This window comes from Camelus ferus, chromosome 10, assembly GCF_009834535.1.
Source record: "Camelus ferus isolate YT-003-E chromosome 10, BCGSAC_Cfer_1.0, whole genome shotgun sequence".
Lineage (NCBI taxonomy): Eukaryota > Metazoa > Chordata > Mammalia > Artiodactyla > Camelidae > Camelus > Camelus ferus.
The window spans coordinates 60,214,909-60,233,931 of NC_045705.1; the positions used below are offsets into that span (position 1 = coordinate 60,214,909).

The window sequence follows — 19,023 nt, forward strand, 5'->3', positions numbered from 1 at the left end:
ACAAGATCTAAAGCAGTGTGTTTATGCTAGATGGTTCCAGCAGGCCAGGAACTGCCACTGGGTTGTACAGTCTGGGACAGTTGAAGGTAGGTGAGTCCTGACGCACTGCTGAGACTTGTCTCCACTTTTAGTTGTTAGGTCCATTCTTAGGTTTGAAGTACTCTGTGTTCTCCTTCTATCTGGTGGGTGGGTGTCAGAATCCACTAAGGGTCCAGGTCTCTCAGGTTCATTGCAAGGCCTAGGTCATACTAAGACCTTCTTGACTGGGTCAGTTCACTGGAGATTTATTAGTCCAATCAAAAACATCTGTTGTGTGCCTGCTGTTGCTAGGTATTCATCTAGATGCTGGAGATACAACAGTAAATAAAGTCTCTTTCCTTATGGAACTTATATTCTAGTTGGGGAAGATAGGTAAATACCTGGAACTCTCCATAATTTCATGTTAGGTATAATTACACGTTGTTTTGGTCAAGTATCGATTTTCTGGGGAACTGAGAACCAGAGAGGATCCTGTAGGTCACCTTGATTTCTTTAACATTTCCTTGGATCATAGGGTAATAATTTGGGCAAAGGTGGGTGATACCATAAGGAGTGATATTATGGTACAGAAGTCAAAACCACGTAAACAAGTGTTAGGAAAGTCTTGCTTTTATCTCTGTTCCCTCCAACCTGTTCTCACACCCATAGATAATAATTTTTCTGAGTTTCTGGTTTAACCTTCTGGTGTTTCTTTTTAACTGCATGATATCTTGGGGGAACGGGAGGAAGAAAGGAGATGGGAGACTGAAGGAAGGAGGTGAATGGGTGGGAATGGAAGAGAGGAGTTCTATTTAAGTAATGCTTGTGAAATGTTGTTCTACTGGCACTTTTTGTCCCACTTTCCCTCCTGCTAACTCTGAAAAAGGCAGTACATAAGTTTTTGAAAAATAAACTTTTTATTTTGGAGTAATTTTAGATTTACAAAGAAAAGTTGCAAAGATAATACAGAGAATTCCCTTCATGCAGTTTCCTCTAAGATTAACATCTTACATTACCATTTTCATTTGTCAAAACTAAAAAACAACGTTGGCTTATTATTATTAAACTTCATTTTATTACAGTTTGGTATTTAAAAAAAAAGCAATGAGCAGCTTTATGATAAAATTGGAATGAATATTTTAAAGAAGAAGCCAAGACAAAGGGCACAAGAGGGCTCCCGTGCACACTTACTGCCCTTCATCTAGATTATATCCGTAATTTACCCAGAGTTGATTTCCTTTATCTGTTCTAGCTTCTGGAGCACCTTGTATTTTAATTAAGCATGGTGTAGTGAAAATACTTATCCTAGTGCTTTTGCAATAAATAAAATAAGGGAAAAGGCAAAAAATCAGTGCTCTAAATATAGTTGGTTAATTTGTGGAGGAGTTTTTGTTTTTTTTTTGTAAACCTTCTTATAAAATGCCTGATATGGCCAGTTCTGTTTTATACACATCAGTGGAGGGAAGCATAGAGATAATGATACATTGGAAATCCACCCAGGTGAGTGTTTGTAGACTCCACTGCTGATTTAGCATCCTAGAGCTTGGAGTCTGAAGGTGCCTTGAGGTGCTTGTGTTAACTTCCTATATAATATAAAGATCTCTCCAGCAATATTCGTGCATCCATTACAGATTCAGTTTCTATCCAAGCCCTGCATACTGCTTTGTAAGGCAGTCAGTTCCATTATCATTGTATTTGTCATAAAATTATTCTCTTGAGTTGAAGGATAGATCATTGTTCTGTCCACTGTAGTGACAGAGGAGTATAAAGACCTAATTGTGTCTATTAGGTATATACAGATACAAGAGATACAGGTATATATCTGTGTATCTGTATAGATGTCTATATCTGTATCTACATTTGCTTGCTTTTCAAGAATATTTAATATCTTTTTATTTCATGCTGTCAACAACCTTGTAAATGAGATAGGGCAGGAATAATTCCTGTTTGACAGAAGAGATGCTGAAGTATAAAGTGCCTGGGTTAAGGTTGCTGGCTTAATAAATAAATGACTGGGACAAACTTACTGTATTTCATTTTTGAATTGTAACTTTCAGAAAGTTTTATAGGAGGAAAAAACTGAATGCTCCTCTTTTTTTGTTATATTTTTCAGCGGCGTCTTAGACATCTCCGAAATATTGCTGCCCGGAACATTGTTAATAGAAATGGCCACCAACTCCTTGATACCTACTTCACGCTTCACTTGTGTAACACTGAAAAGATATATAAAGGTAAGAGAATCTGGACTTGCCACCCACAGGTCGTTACATCTCGTTGTTCTTCTTTTGTAACATAAGTGATTCTCAGTGCCTCTTGCTGTTTTTACTTACTAGAAAGCTAAATTGTCATGCTATCTGAAAATATTTCATGAGCAGTTGTTATATGTTGAAGAAACATGGCTTTTAGGTAGTTCTTTCAGATAACTGAGCCTTACATTGATTAATTTATCATTCCTATGGAATGTTAACAATATTTTTATTCCAGTAGCTATCAGTTAAAATAGATTCAAGTATCCAGTACTAATTTGCTTTTCTTTAAAATGTAATTGATTCTTTTAATATTATGGTAAAATTGAGACCTAGTTCATATCTTTTTATATCTGTATGTGTATATGAGGTCATTTTTAGAAGAATGGCATGGTTTCTTTGAATTCAGTTCTACATGTTGAAATGTGGATTTTTCCGTAAATAATTCTGAGAGAAGGTCAGATATTTGATTCAAAATCGCAAGTATCTTTGAATACATACTGGACGAAAGGCACTTTGATATAATCAATTGACCTATGTTGGACAGTCTAAGAGAGGAAGCATGGTATAATGACAGTAATGTGTGATTTTTGGACAAGGATCATGGCTTTTTGAACCTCACTTTTCCCATTTGTCAAGTGGAGATAATGAGATCTTAAGAAATTAAGCAAGGGAGATTCTTCTGAGAATCAGCTGAGATGAGGTGATAACACTTGGTAAGATGTGATTAAAGTTCTATTTATATTAACCAAAGGAGGCATTATTTTAAAAAGAGGTACTAAGGACTTATTTGAATTTTATCCTGTGGCAAAGATGAAAAATTCAAATGACGTTTTATCTTTTTAATTACTTTTAAAAACTGTTATTAAAGCAGTAGTTGTTTAACAACTTTTTTTCTTTTTTAAACTTCAGTACCAGTATGTGTTAATTGAAAAATTCAGTCAGGAATTACATAGAGTAGAAACCACCCCCACCAATGCAAATAGCATTAAAATAGTTTTAAGGGTGAAAAAAGGACTGAATTCCACCATTTTAACATAATTTTATTTCATTCTTACTGTTCATTCTAACTATTGCATATTTTAAAAACAATTGTATTAATCTGAATGATTAATGCTAGCTACTATAACAAATACCATAAATCTTAGTGACTTAACATAATAAATTTCTTGAACATTAAGTTTGGTGTAGGTGTTCTTTATCAGATACTGTCTTGTCAGCTACTCTAAGTGATGACTCAGGTATCCAGATTCCTGTTATGGAGTGCTCCTTCTGGCAGGGTAAGAGAGAGGCATTATTTGAGGGAGACTTTCTTTTAATGGAAATAGTCCACATCAATTTCATCAGATTCCATTAGCCATGTATCAGTTGCATTGGGTTGTCATTTTTAGATGAAAAGGGAACTGAGAAATGTCTTCCTGTGTCAAGAAGGGAAATGGAACAGTTTGGTTGCTATTTGTCCCAAGAGTATAAGCATTTTTGTACATCTTACTACGTTTTGTCTGCTGCTCACTAATTGGTTTTATTACATATATTATAGCAATATATGACGATGCCAGAGTACTTTATATTTTTGATAGATTTCTATGTCATCAGTCCTTGATTATCTTCATTAGAACTTCTGTGTTCTTGCTCCAGTGTTGTCTCTGACAATAGTAACTAACATTGAACTTGGTACGTAATTGGTAAATGGTAGCAATTATTATTAGAATTGTAATGTTAACAATCATAATAGTATCTTATAAATAAAGAGAATAGTCGTGGGACTGGTTGATGATCATGATGCAAAAACTTGTCTGAGAGATGATGAAAGCAGTGATTTTTTTTTTCTTTTGGTCTTCTTTTAGCTCAGTTTGTATCTTGAGCTTAGAAATTATTATAGACTTCTTGTTTGCTTCTTGATGTTATCTCAATAAGATGATCACTAACACAATTAAGGAATAGCTGGTTTCAGACCACAGGAAGTCCAGTGTCTGCTACTGGTATTGAGTCTGTCACTAACTGCCAAGCCCTTTGCTACAGCAGTTAGTCCCTCTTGTGTGCTTTTAGTTAATTTATCTTTTAAATTAGAGGGTTGATGATTTCTGAGACTTTCTCCTGCTCCAAAATGTCATGGTTGAATGCAGTCTACTCAGGTCTTCTTATTGGACCCACAGGTTTCCTTAGTGCACCTAGTTAATACCACCTTATCCTATGGGCCCATTATGACAAACATGAATGTTCGTTGCATGATCATTAATTATGTGGCCCTTGGTGTAGGATGACCATGATAGAAGGCCAGTTGGCTCTTCTCAAAACTACCTGTACTACCTGTCTAGTGGCACCAATTCTTAGTTTCAAAAGAAAGTTTTTTTTATTGGAAGAATATCTGAAATGCTGATTTCTAAGATATTCTTTTATTTTAGCTGAAATCACAGCAGATCATAGAAAGTATGTGTGAGATTTTTTGATTTTTGACATTTTTTAGTTCTCTTAGGAGAGTCTGTTTTTCAGGTATTTCAAATCAAACACCATTTATTACATTCCCAGGGAACAAAGCCTTGTGTTAATGAATGAGGAGCGAGGTTCCAATCCTGGTTCCCACTTAAACTTGGAATTTTTATAAAATCAAGTTTGTTCTTCAGCCATAGTTATTTTCCCACTCGTGCCTGTCCTTTCCTGGGATGCCAACCAGCTGTTTTGAACCCATCAGAAGATGAACTCTGTATAATCCAATTTGATGATCTCATGCAAGTCTTGAAGTTTGAAATACCACTTGTCACTCTAATAACTTGAAAATACATAGCTTGGACGTCCCCCCTGACCTCATACCCTGTATTCAGTTGCCTGCTCTCCATCTCCATTTTGAGTCTAGTAGGTAACTTAAACTTGGTATATTCCACACTGAATTTCTGATATTCCAGCTCTAAACCACCTCCTGTATTCTTCCTTCTGTCAGAAAATGGCAACTCCATCCTTCCATTTTCTCATCCAAAAACCTTAGAATCATCTTGGGTTGTCCTCTTATATATTCCACATCCAGTCTTCCAGCAAATACTTTTGGTTCTTACTGTCAGAGTATATCCATAATCTGCTCACTCTTACTACCTCCAAACCACTATCATATCTTACTAGAGCTATTGAAGTCGACTTCTAACAGATCTGCCTGCCCATGCACCCTCTTCAGTGTGTTCTCTCTGAGATCCTATTAAAATGACAGTGAGGTCATGTTATTTCTCTCCTCAAAACCCTCCAGCAGCTCCCCTTTTCATTCAGAGTAAAAGCTGCAGTTCTTGGTTTCCTTGGCCTTCTGTGACCTGGCTCTGACCTCTCCGAGCTCATCTCCTCCTACTCTGGTTCACTCTGTCCCAGCCCCACTGACCTTCATGCTGTTCCTCGAATACATCATGTTTACTTTAGTTTGAAGGCCTCTGCACTGGCTGTTCTTTGGCCTGGGTGCTCCTTCCTCCTGATAGCCACAAGACTAATTCCTCTGCCTGCTTTATTTTTCTCCACAGTACCTCAGATCATCTTATGTACTATATGTTTAATTATTTGGTTAATGCAGGTCTCTCTCCACTAGAGTGTAAGCTCTATATGGGCAGAGATTTTTAGATCATCATTGTTCACTGCATTATCCCCAGTAGTTGGAACAATGCTTGGCACAAAGTAATATTTTTCTTTTCATTTAATTTTTTGAATAATGAATGCAGTCCTTGGTTCAACATATATAAATATATTAAAGTATATATTAAAGTCTTCCTTCTACCTGTCCCATCTCCCTAGTTTTCCACCCTGCCCTTGTCGTTCCTAAGATTCTTTTTGCAAAAGCAAGTAAAAATAGTACCAAATTGTATGTATATTTCTGTGCCTTGCCTTTTTCACTTAATATATCTTAGATGTTTTTCCATACTGGTTTATAGAGAGCTTCTCTATTTTTCTTTTCTTTTTTTGTTTTCTGTTTAGTTTTGCATTGAACAGATGTACCATGATTTATTTAACTGGCTTCTATTGGGCATTTAGCTGTATACACAGTACTGCAGTGAATAATTTTGTTGCTGTACATTATTCTGTGTGAATGCCTGTATAGCTATAGAGTAAGTCCCAAGGAGTGAGAGCACAGAGAGTGTGTCATTGCAGTTTTGGTAGACGCTGCAAAATTGTCCTTGTTGATGTTCCCAATTGCTGTGTACAGGGGCCCTTTTTTCCCACAGCCTCACCAATAGACTGCAATCTAACTTTTGAAATTTTGCCAATCTGATAGGGGAAAGTTAGTCTTATAGTGTAGTTTAAGTTTGTGTTTCTTCTATTATGAGTGGGGTTGAGGTACTAAAAAAATTGTTGAATAAATGGAATGCTGTATAACAGCCAAACCATGTCATTGAATCATGCTCTGCAATCTCTGATTGCTTTGTTTCTTCAGGTCTCAGAATGCATAGAGAAACATTTGTATCTAATAGTCCCTTTCGTGGAGAACCAGTCTTGGACCATACCTTTTTGAAAATTTACTTGTCAGATAGTTTTGCTCAAATTGAATTAATACAAATTAATATAATTCTATTAATAAAAATTAATTCTATTAATTAATATTGTTAATAAAAATTAATAGGATTGTATCAATAAAAATATAACTTATAAAGTATTTTTAATTCGCTATTTCATTTGAGCCTCAAAATGACCCTTTTATTTTCAGGTGTCATTTTCTTTTGAAAGGTGAAGAAACTATGGCCCCTAAAAATTAATTGGCTTATCTAGGGCGAGCTTATACATGGTGCACTGGAGACTGGGGCTGTTTTTTTAAATTCTAAATTCTTCTAAATTCACTATTCTGTTTTGCACCATGCTGCTGATTTCATTTGTAATATTTTAAATGTAACAGAATGATAGACAGTGTAGGCCCACATTTAACACTCTAGAAATTACCTCAGACTTGGTGATTCCTTTCTAAATTGTATGGCTCCTTTGTGGACTCTTCATTTGAATTAGCAGGTACATTTTGAGGGCCTAATAGAGAAGACAGATTTAGTTTCATTTATACATACAGTTAGTCAGCAGAGTTTTGGAAGAAATAATGATGCTATTCATCTTTTTAGAGCTGGAGATACTTATTTTGGGGACTTTAATTTAGACAGTTTGCAGATTAAATTGGGGAATTCTTTCTCTGAAAAGAAAAAAAAAAGGATTATCTTTATGTTTCTTTTTTCACTGATTTTCGAAGTATTACATACTTGCATCAAATTCAGACAGTATGAAAGTGTATTAAGTGAAAGTACCTTGCAATAAAAAAAGACACTTTTTTTTTAGCACTGAATCTTTTTTCCCCTAAAAACATATTTGGTACGTATAAATCAGAATATATGCATATGCGTTAAAAAAACATATATATATTATGTATACACATACATACATATGTATATTTAGGTAGTCAATTTATGGTTGAAATTGGTTAAAATTCATTTGGGGAAAAATGAAAAGAATAATACTTAGGGTTGCCTAGTATTAAATAGGTTATAAATTGGTACAGTATTTTTAGAGGACAATTTGGCAATATCGAGCAAATTCATTTTTCCTTTTATCTTGCAATTTTATTTCTAAAATTATAGATTCAGGTGTCTTAGGATATATATCTTTCAAAGGCTGTTTATAACATTACTCGAAATATCCAAAATTAGCATAATGTTTGTCAGTAGAAGATTCCTTTTAAAACAATTAGAATTATCTGTTTTCTTACTTAAAAGATGATTCAAAAGAGAAAACTTAAAAAACTGCCAAGCAAAAAATAAAAGTAAGCAACCTACTCCTCTCCTATCACCTAAGATAAACATTGTTAACATAATTGTAAAGATTTGGATCCTGTCGTAAATTCTCTATTGGAACTTTTTTTTTCACTTAATTCATTGTGGCTGTCTCTCCACAAAATAGAATAATTATGCTATTTATAATTTTTTTTAAAGGAAGACAAGGATAGGGTAATGTTGATGGTATGTTCGTCAGGAAACATTCTAACCAAAAGAGCTTGTCCATAAGAATTTTATATCCAGGTCCACTTTTCCTTTACTGCTTGACAATTCCCAAGCTTAGTCCTGCGGACTACTTTGACAAGTTCCACACTCCTTGAGTTTCATCTATACTATTACATACTTAATATATTTTTAAAAGTTCATTATTTTAAACTCCTGTCTAAGCATAATCTGTGAAGTTGTTGATACAGTAAAAAATTTATTGCATGCCACCCTGTGCCAGGAATAGCTTAACATGCTGAGAAAACAGCACAGCTGTACAGAACAAATGGCTACTGCTCTTATGAAACGTACAGTTAGGGGTTGAGTCTGTGAGACATACATTTCAATATATTAGAAAAAAATAAAGTTTGTTTTTGTATCACCTAAATCATCTCCTATACCAGTTGGATATGCATCACCCTTGGGAAATATTACCCTGTAGCAACATAAGGATACAAGGGTTCTTCTAGGCTCTGCATTGACAGAGCATCACAGAAGCGGCTTTGGTAGAGGGAATATTCAGGGGTTGTTGGGACAACAACCTGACACAGTCTCTCTTTTGATTGTATCTTCAGGTTTCATAACATTTACAACATATGTGAAAGTTTGTAGAATCATGACATTTTTAGTGCTTACAGAGGACCTTCGATTACTAGCCTAATTCTCTTAAGTTGTCTAATGAAGAAATGAGCCCAAGGGAATGAGAGTCAGGATGTTAATGACAGATGAAACTAGTGCCTAGGTTACCTGGTGGCTAGATGAGTATTCTTTCCACAGTACTACAGTGGATAATCATTGGAGACAATGGAGAAAAACAGTGTATAGAATCTGTTGTAGAGAATTGCAGTAGGTAAGGGAGAAGAAAGTCTTGAGTTTTTAAGGGCTCATATTAGAATCTGGGGTAAAAGGAGCCAGTAAGGCGAAAATCACTGAATTAAATATTAAAGGTTTTGACCTTTCTTTACTAATGTTTTTCCCTTTCAAACACTTATTTAATCACTATTTCTATTTTAATTTACTTTTTGCAGATAAAGATATGGAGAGAATAGATCCCTTGAAAATGTTTTAAGTGTTTTTTTTACTGTAACAGATGTTAAAGAAGGTATAGGATTAAGAGTTAGCTTATTTTCTTATCACTTATTGTTCTTTTTCTTCTTTTCCAGAATTTTATAGAAGTGAAGTGATTAAGAATTCCTTGGTAAGTTTGCTCTCTGACAGGTACATATGACTAAGCCTATAACGCCTGTGTCAGAAAATGCTAAGACATAAAATCAATCGAAGTTCAATTCTGGTATTATGGCACATCTACTGTTAAATCTTATGCTCAATTATTGCTTAAATCTTCATTGATTTGTCCATTGCTGTATCCCTAGTGCCTAGAGCATGCCTGGCACAAAATAGGTGCTTGATAAATACTTGCTGAATAAAATGGTATTTTTTTCTGTTGAAAACTTGTTTTTTCAACTCAAATTCTGTAATTCTGTCACTTCTATTTTCTCCAGAGATTTTTGACTATTTCACTTACCGAATATAATAATAAATGATATCTTTGTTAGATATAGTTCTCAAGAATTTTATGTCTAGGGCCATGTACAGAATCCTTCCACTTGTTTTTTGGCAGTAGCATCACTCAGAAATTTGGAAACGTCCTACTTTTGATAATGTATATACTAGATATTTACATAGATGTCTCACTTTATTCAACCTTGTTGATAAAAAGAAGAGCTTTATGGAAATGATAATATCCTTTTAACAGTCCAAGACCATTGGACTGGATTTGGCCCCTGTCCAGTTTTTCAACTTTATCTCCTAACACTTTTCCTACCTCATTCCAGGCTTACCTCATTTTTTTCAGTGCTTCAAACATGCCAAACTTGTCTTGTTATTTGTGCCTACAACACTTGTTTCCCCACGTCTTCGTTTGACTGAAGAATCCTTTGAGGTCTGAGCTATGTCACTTCAGCCAGGCCTTCTATTATTGTTCCATCTAAATAGTTCCCTTTCCACTCTTTTTCACATCACCTTGTTTTATTTTCTTTAGAGCATTTACCACTCCTGGAAAACTCTTGTCCCTTGATTTATTATCTGTTTCCTGCCTACCAAAACACAAGTTTCATGAGAGCAGGAACCTTGCCAGTCTTGTTCACCTCTGAAACCCTAAAGTCTAGAACACTGTAGATGCTCGGTGAATATTTGTTAGTTGAGTAAGTGGATATCAGTGATGTGTTTTATTTACAGAATCCTATTGCATGTTATCTCATTTTGATCCTTAGAACAACTTGTAAGGGAGATGGGGTAGATCTTGAGAAGCTGACATTTGGACTCAGTGACTTTCACAGAGTCATACTACAGGACCAGAACCCAAGTCCTGACCTTTGTCTTCAAGTCTCTAATACTCTTTCCTCTTCATCAAACTGTCTTCTAAATGTCTCTGAAATACCATAATAGATTTGGATCCTAGACCAGACAGGTTCCTGGAGCCCATCTTTGCGGAGCGCTGGTTACCATTAAAGGTCTTGTTCCACATACATTAAATGATATATAATATGACTAGCACCATGTCTGACATATAGTAGCTACTGAATATAGTTTCTCCTCCTATCCTGGCTCACCTGGAAACAGAAGTGGTCTACAGTCAGTTGAGAGCTGGGAGGAATGGTTTAGGGAGCAGATAGAGCAGAATGTCTTCTTGATTTATTCCACCCTCTCTTCCATAGTCAAAACTCAATTTCTTAAATTTAATACACCCATTTAACCAATGTCCAGATCAAGAAATAGAATATTTTCAGTGCCCCAGAAGTCCCCTCTTACCCTTTTCAGTTACTGTTACTCTCCTGACATTTAACATCATAAATTAATTTTACCTGTTTGTGAGCTTTATATAAATGAAAGAATACAGTATGCATTCTTTTGTGTCTGACTTCCATGTCTCAACTTCGTGTTTTAAGAGTCATGCATGTTGTGGGCTGTATTTGTAGTTTGCTCTATAGTGTGTCATTGTGCAAGTATACCAGAATTTATCCATTCTTCTGTTGATGGGAGTTTGGTTGACAGGATATTTTAAATGACGGACTAAGCACATGTAGTGCCGATAGTGTGCCTAACTTACGAGAACTGATAATAAGAACAGCTGTTTTTAAGGATGTGGATGTAGAGACAGTGACACCTGATGACTGCCACCTGGTGGTCAAAGAGTTTAGGACCTTATTGATTTTATTAACATTTATTTCTGAAGTCAGAATCCATCTTAAAATTGAAGAAAAATGCTTGTCAGAATTGATGATAAATTGGAATATGTTGCATGGCAGTAAATATAATAGAGTAAAATAAAGCAGAATAAGGGAGTATCTGGCAGGGGTGATTGCTGTTTTCCTATGGTAGTCAGAGAGCAGACACTTGAAGTGAGGGGACAAGCTATGTCTCTTAAGTGGGCAAAGACTGTTCCAGGCCAAGAAGTAGGAAAGTACAAAGGTAGGCGTGTACTTGAAGTTTTCAAGGAATGGCTAAGAAGTTAATATGGCTCAGCTGGGGTGAGTGGTTTGAGATTTTGCTAGGCAAGCATGACAGAGACACGGGGTAAGAGAGCTGAAGATCAGGGCAGAGGAGGAAATGACCTGGAGAGATAGCGGATGATAGTCAAGGGGTGGATAGCATGAGGATGAGATTCTGGCGGGTAACATAAAGTTAGGAGCATCTGGTAGATGAGTTATTCACGCTGAAGAGAAATGACACCAGACAGAAACTTGAATCTATACAAAGGAATAAAAAGTACTTGGTAAATAGTAAATATTGAGTAAACACAAAAGATTATTTTTTCTTATCTTATTTTCTTTATATCATATATGACTGTTTAAAGCAAAAACTATAACTGCATAGAGGGTTTTATAATACATGTAGAGACCACACATGTGAAAGAAATGGCACAAATGACAGAAGGTGGGCAACTGGAACTATACTGTTACAAGGTTCGTCTGTTTGACATGAAGTAATTAAGGGTACATATAGTAATCCCTAGAGCAGTGATTAAAAAATTAATGCATTTCACTGTATATAACTTTTACTTTTAAAAAACCTGTAAATAAGTATTGAACGCTAATGTGCAGGTTGGCTTTTTACAGTGGTAAGGATTACCAATTCTAAGGCTACTTTCTGTGTATTTTAAACTAAAAATGCATTAATTTTAACTATACAGTTTGCTGAATTTTGATAAGTGCACACACATCTGTCAAGATATATACATTTCCCGTCATTCCAGACATTTCCCTTGTGCCGAATCTTTCCCCCTACAAGAGGAAATCATTTTCACCCTAGATTAGTTTTGCCTCTTTTAGAACTTCATATAAATGGAATCATCATACAGTATGCATTTTTTAATATTCTATTTCAGATTCTTGGCTTGCCTTTTCAGCTGTACTTCTTTGCATTAATTTTTAAATCATTGCTCTAGGGATTTCTGTATGTACCTTTAATTACTTCATGTAAAACAGACGAACCTTGTAACTGTGTAGTTCCAGTTACCCACCTTCTGTCATTTGTGCCATTTCTTTCACATGTGTGGTCTCTACATGTATTATAAAACCCTCTATGCAGTTATAGTTTTTGCTTTAAACAGTCATATATGATATAAAGAAAATAAGATAAGAAAAAAAAGTCTTTTATATTTACTCAATATTTACCATTTACCAAGTACTTTTTATTCCTTTGTATAGATCCAAGTTTCTGTCTGGTGTCATTTCTCTTCAGCCTGAATAATGGCTTTTAACACTTCTTGTGGTACAGGTCTGCACAGTTATTCCTAGACCTTAATGTTCATCTTCATATTTAAATGAAACTACCCTTATTTTGCAGGGTTGCTAAAACAACTTTGGGAGGATAGAGACTGGGGGTTATTTAAGAATGGAGTTCTATTGATTTTAGGTTGAAATTCTTGTGTGGCTTGGAATCAGTATAAAACTGATTGCACAAATGTGTTTACTATGTTATCATTATGCTGTTTATTGATCATCTTTCATTGTCCTCAAACATCCGTATCGGTTAATCAGACATTCATTCACTCATTCAGCAAATATTTATTGAGCATATACCAGATACTTCTCAAGCTTTTGAGGATCTTGCGGCAAACAAATCAGGCACTGTTCCTGTCTATCAGAGCTTTTATTTTAGTGGAAGGAAATCAGGCAAGAAAAACAATCAACATACAAGTGAAAAAAGATACATCAGACTTAAGTGTCATGAAACTGGAAGTCATGTCCCCTCTCCTGAAACTTCACAGCCAAACCCACAAAATACGTACATCAATATATCCCCTAAAAGAAAAACACTGCCTTAGTTCCCTTCCTACTTTGATCATGTAAAAGAATGCTGTAAAGCTAAAAACAGTTACCCTTATATGAGGCCCTTCTGATTTATTGATTTATATAATATGAAAATTGATAATTTATTGAGATTGATTGTAATTTTATATATTATTTATATTATAGTTTATTGAGATTGATTATGGTTACATTCAGCAATGAAAATACATTTAATGTGAGGGAAATAAATGAAAGTAAGAAATTGATGCATTATAGTTCATATCTATTGAAATTATTAAAGCCCCTTAACATTTTTACTTTTCAGAGAATGTTTCAACTATTTGGATAATACTCTTAATGAAAAATAAAGTTCTTTCTGAGCCTAAAGTTGACCTTTTTTTTTGGTTTGTTTCTTTTTTTTTAATTAATGGAGGCACTGGGGATTGAACTCAGGACCTCGTGCGTGCTGAGCATGTGTTCTACCACTGAGCTATACCCTCCCCCCAAAAACCTTTCAATCTTAACCTTAAAACCTTTCAATGGCCCCACCTCTTATCCGTAGTAAAGTACTCCTTGGCACGGAATCCTTTGTTTCTCTCTCCAGCTTTGTGTGCTGGCACTCTTGTGTTGTGTACTCCAGCAGTTGTCTTAGTTCCCTGACTATACCTTGCTGTTCCATGCCCTTGAGCCCTTGTTTATGTTCCTTTTGCCTAGAATTTCTTATTTTAACCTCGTGAAATCCTTTTTGTCCTTTAAAAGTAAAGTGTCATAGCCTGTGTAATGTCTCCCCCTGTTCCTTCAGAATTTATTATTCCCTCCTGTGCTACTGTGTAACCTTTTGAATAATTCTGTTACTGGACTTCTCAGGAAGCAATGTAATTATTTAAATAGAGGTTTGAATCCAACAATAAATTGGAGGTACTTTGAGGGCATTGTTTATATTTTGCTTCTAAATAATTGTGCATTATGTGTTGAATAAATAAATGAATTACCAAATGAAGCCATGTTATTGAGAGATTAGAATATATGCTCCTTCTAATGACTCTAATAAATAGAGAAATTAAAAAGTACCAATATCTTTCTCTTCATGTTAAGTGGAATGTCTTGGTTCACCGAAGTTTCCAATTTAATATATTTGTGAGTTCTTTCGGTTTTTTAAAACAAAATGATTTACAACCTAACTGAAATAATTGTAAAGAAGTTACAGTTTTCCTAAGGCATGTTTTCATTTTCATCAACAGAATCCAACGTGGCGGAGTCTTGACTTTGGAATAATGCCAGACCGTCTCGATACATCTGTGTCTTGTTTCGTAGTGAAGATATGGGGTGGAAAGGAGGACATCTATCAGCTGTTGATTGAATGGAAAGTCTGTTTGGATGGGTTAAAATATTTGGGTCAGCAGGTAATTTTTAGACTGCAGTTTCAAATAGTTGTCATCTCTAATATAAACTGTCCAACCTTTTTTGTTGATTCTTCTGATTCTACATTCCCTATTATAAATGATACACCTTTTATGATTATTAACTTAATTATAGAAGTTTGAGTTGTTGCCAAGTTTAAAAAATAACTGAAGAAATTTATGAAGTACCCCCTTAAGCTCCTAATTTAAGAGGATTTTTTGGGGGAAGGGGGTGAGAAAGAATATGCGTCTGTCTTATTGGATGTTCCCCACTAGGGTCTGCAAATTAAGTTATAATAAATTTTTTAAAAAATATTTATTTATACAATGTAAATAAACACTTCTCTTATGAGAAGTAGAGTTGAGTTATTCCAAGAATAAGAAGAGCTACTGTTTATTGAGCACAGGGATGACAAATGCTGGCTTGTATACTGCTGCTCACACACCATGGCTGATGTAGCTAACTGATCATAGCACTCTTCTGGCTGAGCTCAGAACTAGCTCCACGGTCCTTTCTCACACAGAGTAGCAAGATGCAACTAGCAGTATGTCAGAACTGCATATGAAATGAAACCTATTTTTCATCCCCAGTCATAGGTAATTACCATTTAATGTTTATAGCAACCTTGTGAAGGCTGCTGTTATTACCCATATTTTCCTGATGGGAAAATTTGAGCCTCTGAGAATTTAGGAAACTGAACAAGATCTCACTGCTAGGGGGAGCTAGGATTTAAATCAGGACTGGCTGACTTAAGAAGTCATTCTCTTTGTGCTCTACCTCACTGGTATATACATGTAGTCTTTGGTAACCACCCATCCCACCTTGGAGTAAATACCATTTCTATTTTGTGATACCTGTGGGATACTGGTTAAGGTCACCCTAAAATGTTAGTCATAGCTACAGACATTAATATTTATTCAATATATACTTTCTGGTGTATTTCTCTTAAACAATTTTTCATATTTTTTTCAGATTAAAATAAAACACCAAAACTCTGCCCTTATTTTGCTTACCATACTTTATTTTATGGTCTATTATAGTGACCAGAACAATGTATGCAATAAATATTTTCCTTAACTAAATCCTAACCTGCTACAAATTCTTAATCTTTTAAAATTTTATATTTGTTCCCTGTGTTTTAGGACTGGTTTAACAAACACTTATATGAAATAATGACTTTTGGCTTAGGGTCTTTCTCCTCTCCTTTAGTACCAGATGCTTGTTGCCTTTAGCCTGGTCATGGAGAGCTCTTCACTGAGTCACATACCTTTCCATCTTCCTACATGCTGCAGTTGGCTCTCTGTGGATAGACGATGATATTAATTACTTTGTTTATTTTTCTTCTTAAATCATCTGCGTTTCGTGGGGGATGGTGCTTCTTAACATTAGAATTTCAGGGCTATAGGCTTGTAGGGGAGTCTTTTTTTTTTTTTTTTTGGCCAGAGAAGATAGCCTTCATCATGCTTTTCAATTCACACATTCCTTAGGTGGTTGTCTTCTTGAAATACCCAGCTATGCTTTTGTCTAACTTGCCCTAATTTCAGACTGTTAGCATTCTGGTGTCTCCTTATGAGATTGGTTATGCCCATATAACAGAAAACAAAAGAAAGAGAAAACATTTAAAAAAATTAGAAACTAAATATCATTGTGGAAAGTTGAAAATCCCCTATGAAATAGGTGTAACAAGTAACGTACTACTAGAAAATCCGATATAATAAAATTACAAAATTTTAGAGGAAAGTAAGACTAAGATGTGTCAGGATAATAGCCAGAATCACTTAGGCTCATTGATTGGTCTTCTGCTTTCTACCAGCATTGTTCTAAGTGTCGAGGATCCAGAGATGAGTAAGACAAGAGTCTTAGACCCAGTAAACTGATAATTGATGAATACCTGCCTAGAGAGCGATGGGATTACATGAAGGAGGTATTTAGACAAGCCTGGATAGAGTCAGGAGGGCTGACTTTTGAATGAACTTTTTTTTTTACAAGTTAGGTTTGTTGAGGTATAATTTATATACAGTAAAATTCACCCTTTTAATGTATACAGTTCATTGAGTTTGACAAATGTGTGAATTAAGTGACCATCACCACAATGAATAATACTTATTCAGTAATGGGTAAGTATTAAATATAAGTCTTTGTGTTGACATACGTTGTCATTTCTGTTGAGTAAATACCCAGCAATGGAGTTTCTGGGTCTAATGGTAGTGAGAAACACTGAAACTTTTTCCAAAGTGACCACCATTCTGCATTCCCAGGAGCAATGTATGACAGTTCCTTATCTTTGTAAGCACTTGTTACTATCAGTCCATTTAATTTTAGCCATTCTACTGGGTTTAAATGGTATCTCATCCTGATTTTAACTTAAACTTTCCCTAATGATGAAATGATGTTGGGCATTAAAAAGTATATGTATGTTTATTTGTCATGAATCCCCCTCCTCCTTTCTTTGTGAAATGTTTGTTTAGATCTTTTGCCCATTTTTTAATTTGCTTGAATTCTCATTATTAAGTTGTAGAATTTCCTTAGGTATTCTGGATATTAGTTAGTTCTTTATGAGATACGTATTTTCCACATATTTTCTGCCCTTCTTTGGCTTGTCTTTTGTTTTTATAAGTGTCATTCAGAGAACAGTATTTTTAAATGTTGATGAAGCCTACTGTATCAGTTTTCTTTCTTTTATGTTTCATTCGTTTTGTGTGTTGTGTAAGACATCCTTGCCTAACCCAACATTACAAAGATATTCTCCTGTGAAGTTCTTCTAGAAGTTTTATAGTTTTAGGTTTTAGTCATTTTTGTCTATGATCCATTTTGAATTAGCTTTTATATAAAGAGCAAGTTTTATTGTCTTGGAGATGGATGAATATTTATTTTTTCTTGTACTCCTTGTTGTAGAGGCTATTTCTCCTTTGAATTATCCTGTCTTTTTGTTGAAAATCATTTATATGGATCTCTTTCTGGACCCTCTATTTTACTCTTTCTGGACCCTCTGTTTTGTTTCATTGATCTACATGTCTGTCTTTATGCCAGTACCACATTATCTTTATTTCTGTAGTTGTGTACTATCTTGAATTCAGGTAAGATGAATTCTCTAACTTTGTTCTTTTTTCAAAATTGTTCTGGTCATTCTAGATCTTTTGCCTTTACATATACACTTTAGAATTAGTTTGGTTTCTATAAAAATCCTGCTGTGATTTTGGTAGGTGTTGAATCTTAGAAAATTGGGGGAGAATTGACAGCTTAATATTGAATGTTTTAATCTACAGACATGGTATATCTTTCCATTTGTGAAAATCTTTGATTTCACTCATCAATTATTTGTAGTTTTCAGCATGTAGATCTTGCACATGTCAGATTTGTACCTGTGGTTTCCATGTTTGCTGATCCTAATTTAAATGATACTCTTTTAAAAAATATTTCTCTTTCCAATTTTTGTTCCTAGTATATAGTAACATTTCTGAATTGAGTTTCTATTTTATGACCTTGCTAAACTCACTTGTTAGATTCACTAGACTTTTTGTGTGTGTGTGTGTGGATTCCTTTTGTAGATTTCTTTGTAGGCAGTCATGTTGTTTGTGAACAAAGGAGGTAAATTTCTTCCTTTCTGATGTTTGTGTCTTTTTCTTTTTTTTCTTATTTCACTGGTTGAGACTTCAGTACAATGTTGAATAGGAAGAGTAGAGTAGGCATCCTTGTTTTGTTGCTGTTCTTGGAGTAAAGCAATCAGTTTTTCACTGTTAAGTATAACATTAGATATGAATTTTATAGACACTTTTATCAGGTTGGGGAAGTTTCCTTTCATTTGTAGCGGTTTCAGTTTACTAATATTTTGTTAAGACTTCTTTCACCTATGTCTGTGAGGGCTATTGGTCTTTTTTTTTTTTCCAATATTCCTATCTGTTTTAATATTAGAGTAATGCTGGTCTTATAAAATGGGTTGGGAAATGTTCTTACATTTTCTGGAGGAATTTGTGTAGAGTTGTTACTATTTATTTCATGGGTGTTTGACAGAATTCTTCAGTGAAGCCATCAAGGGGTTAAGATTTCTTTGTGGGAAAGTTTAAAAGTATGACTTCAATTACT

The 19,023-nt window shown here is 34.8% G+C and overlaps 1 protein-coding gene across 1 annotated transcript in view; it reads left to right on the plus strand.

Moving 5' to 3' along the window:
• Positions 1-19,023, plus strand: part of UVRAG (UV radiation resistance associated) — a 254,326-nt gene that overhangs the window by 23,122 nt on the left and 212,181 nt on the right. The window contains exons 2-4 of the mRNA XM_032489420.1: positions 2,132-2,249; positions 9,409-9,443; positions 14,781-14,942. Of these exons, the coding sequence (XP_032345311.1) occupies positions 2,132-2,249; positions 9,409-9,443; positions 14,781-14,942 (315 nt within the window). The remainder of the gene's footprint in view (positions 1-2,131; positions 2,250-9,408; positions 9,444-14,780; positions 14,943-19,023) is intronic.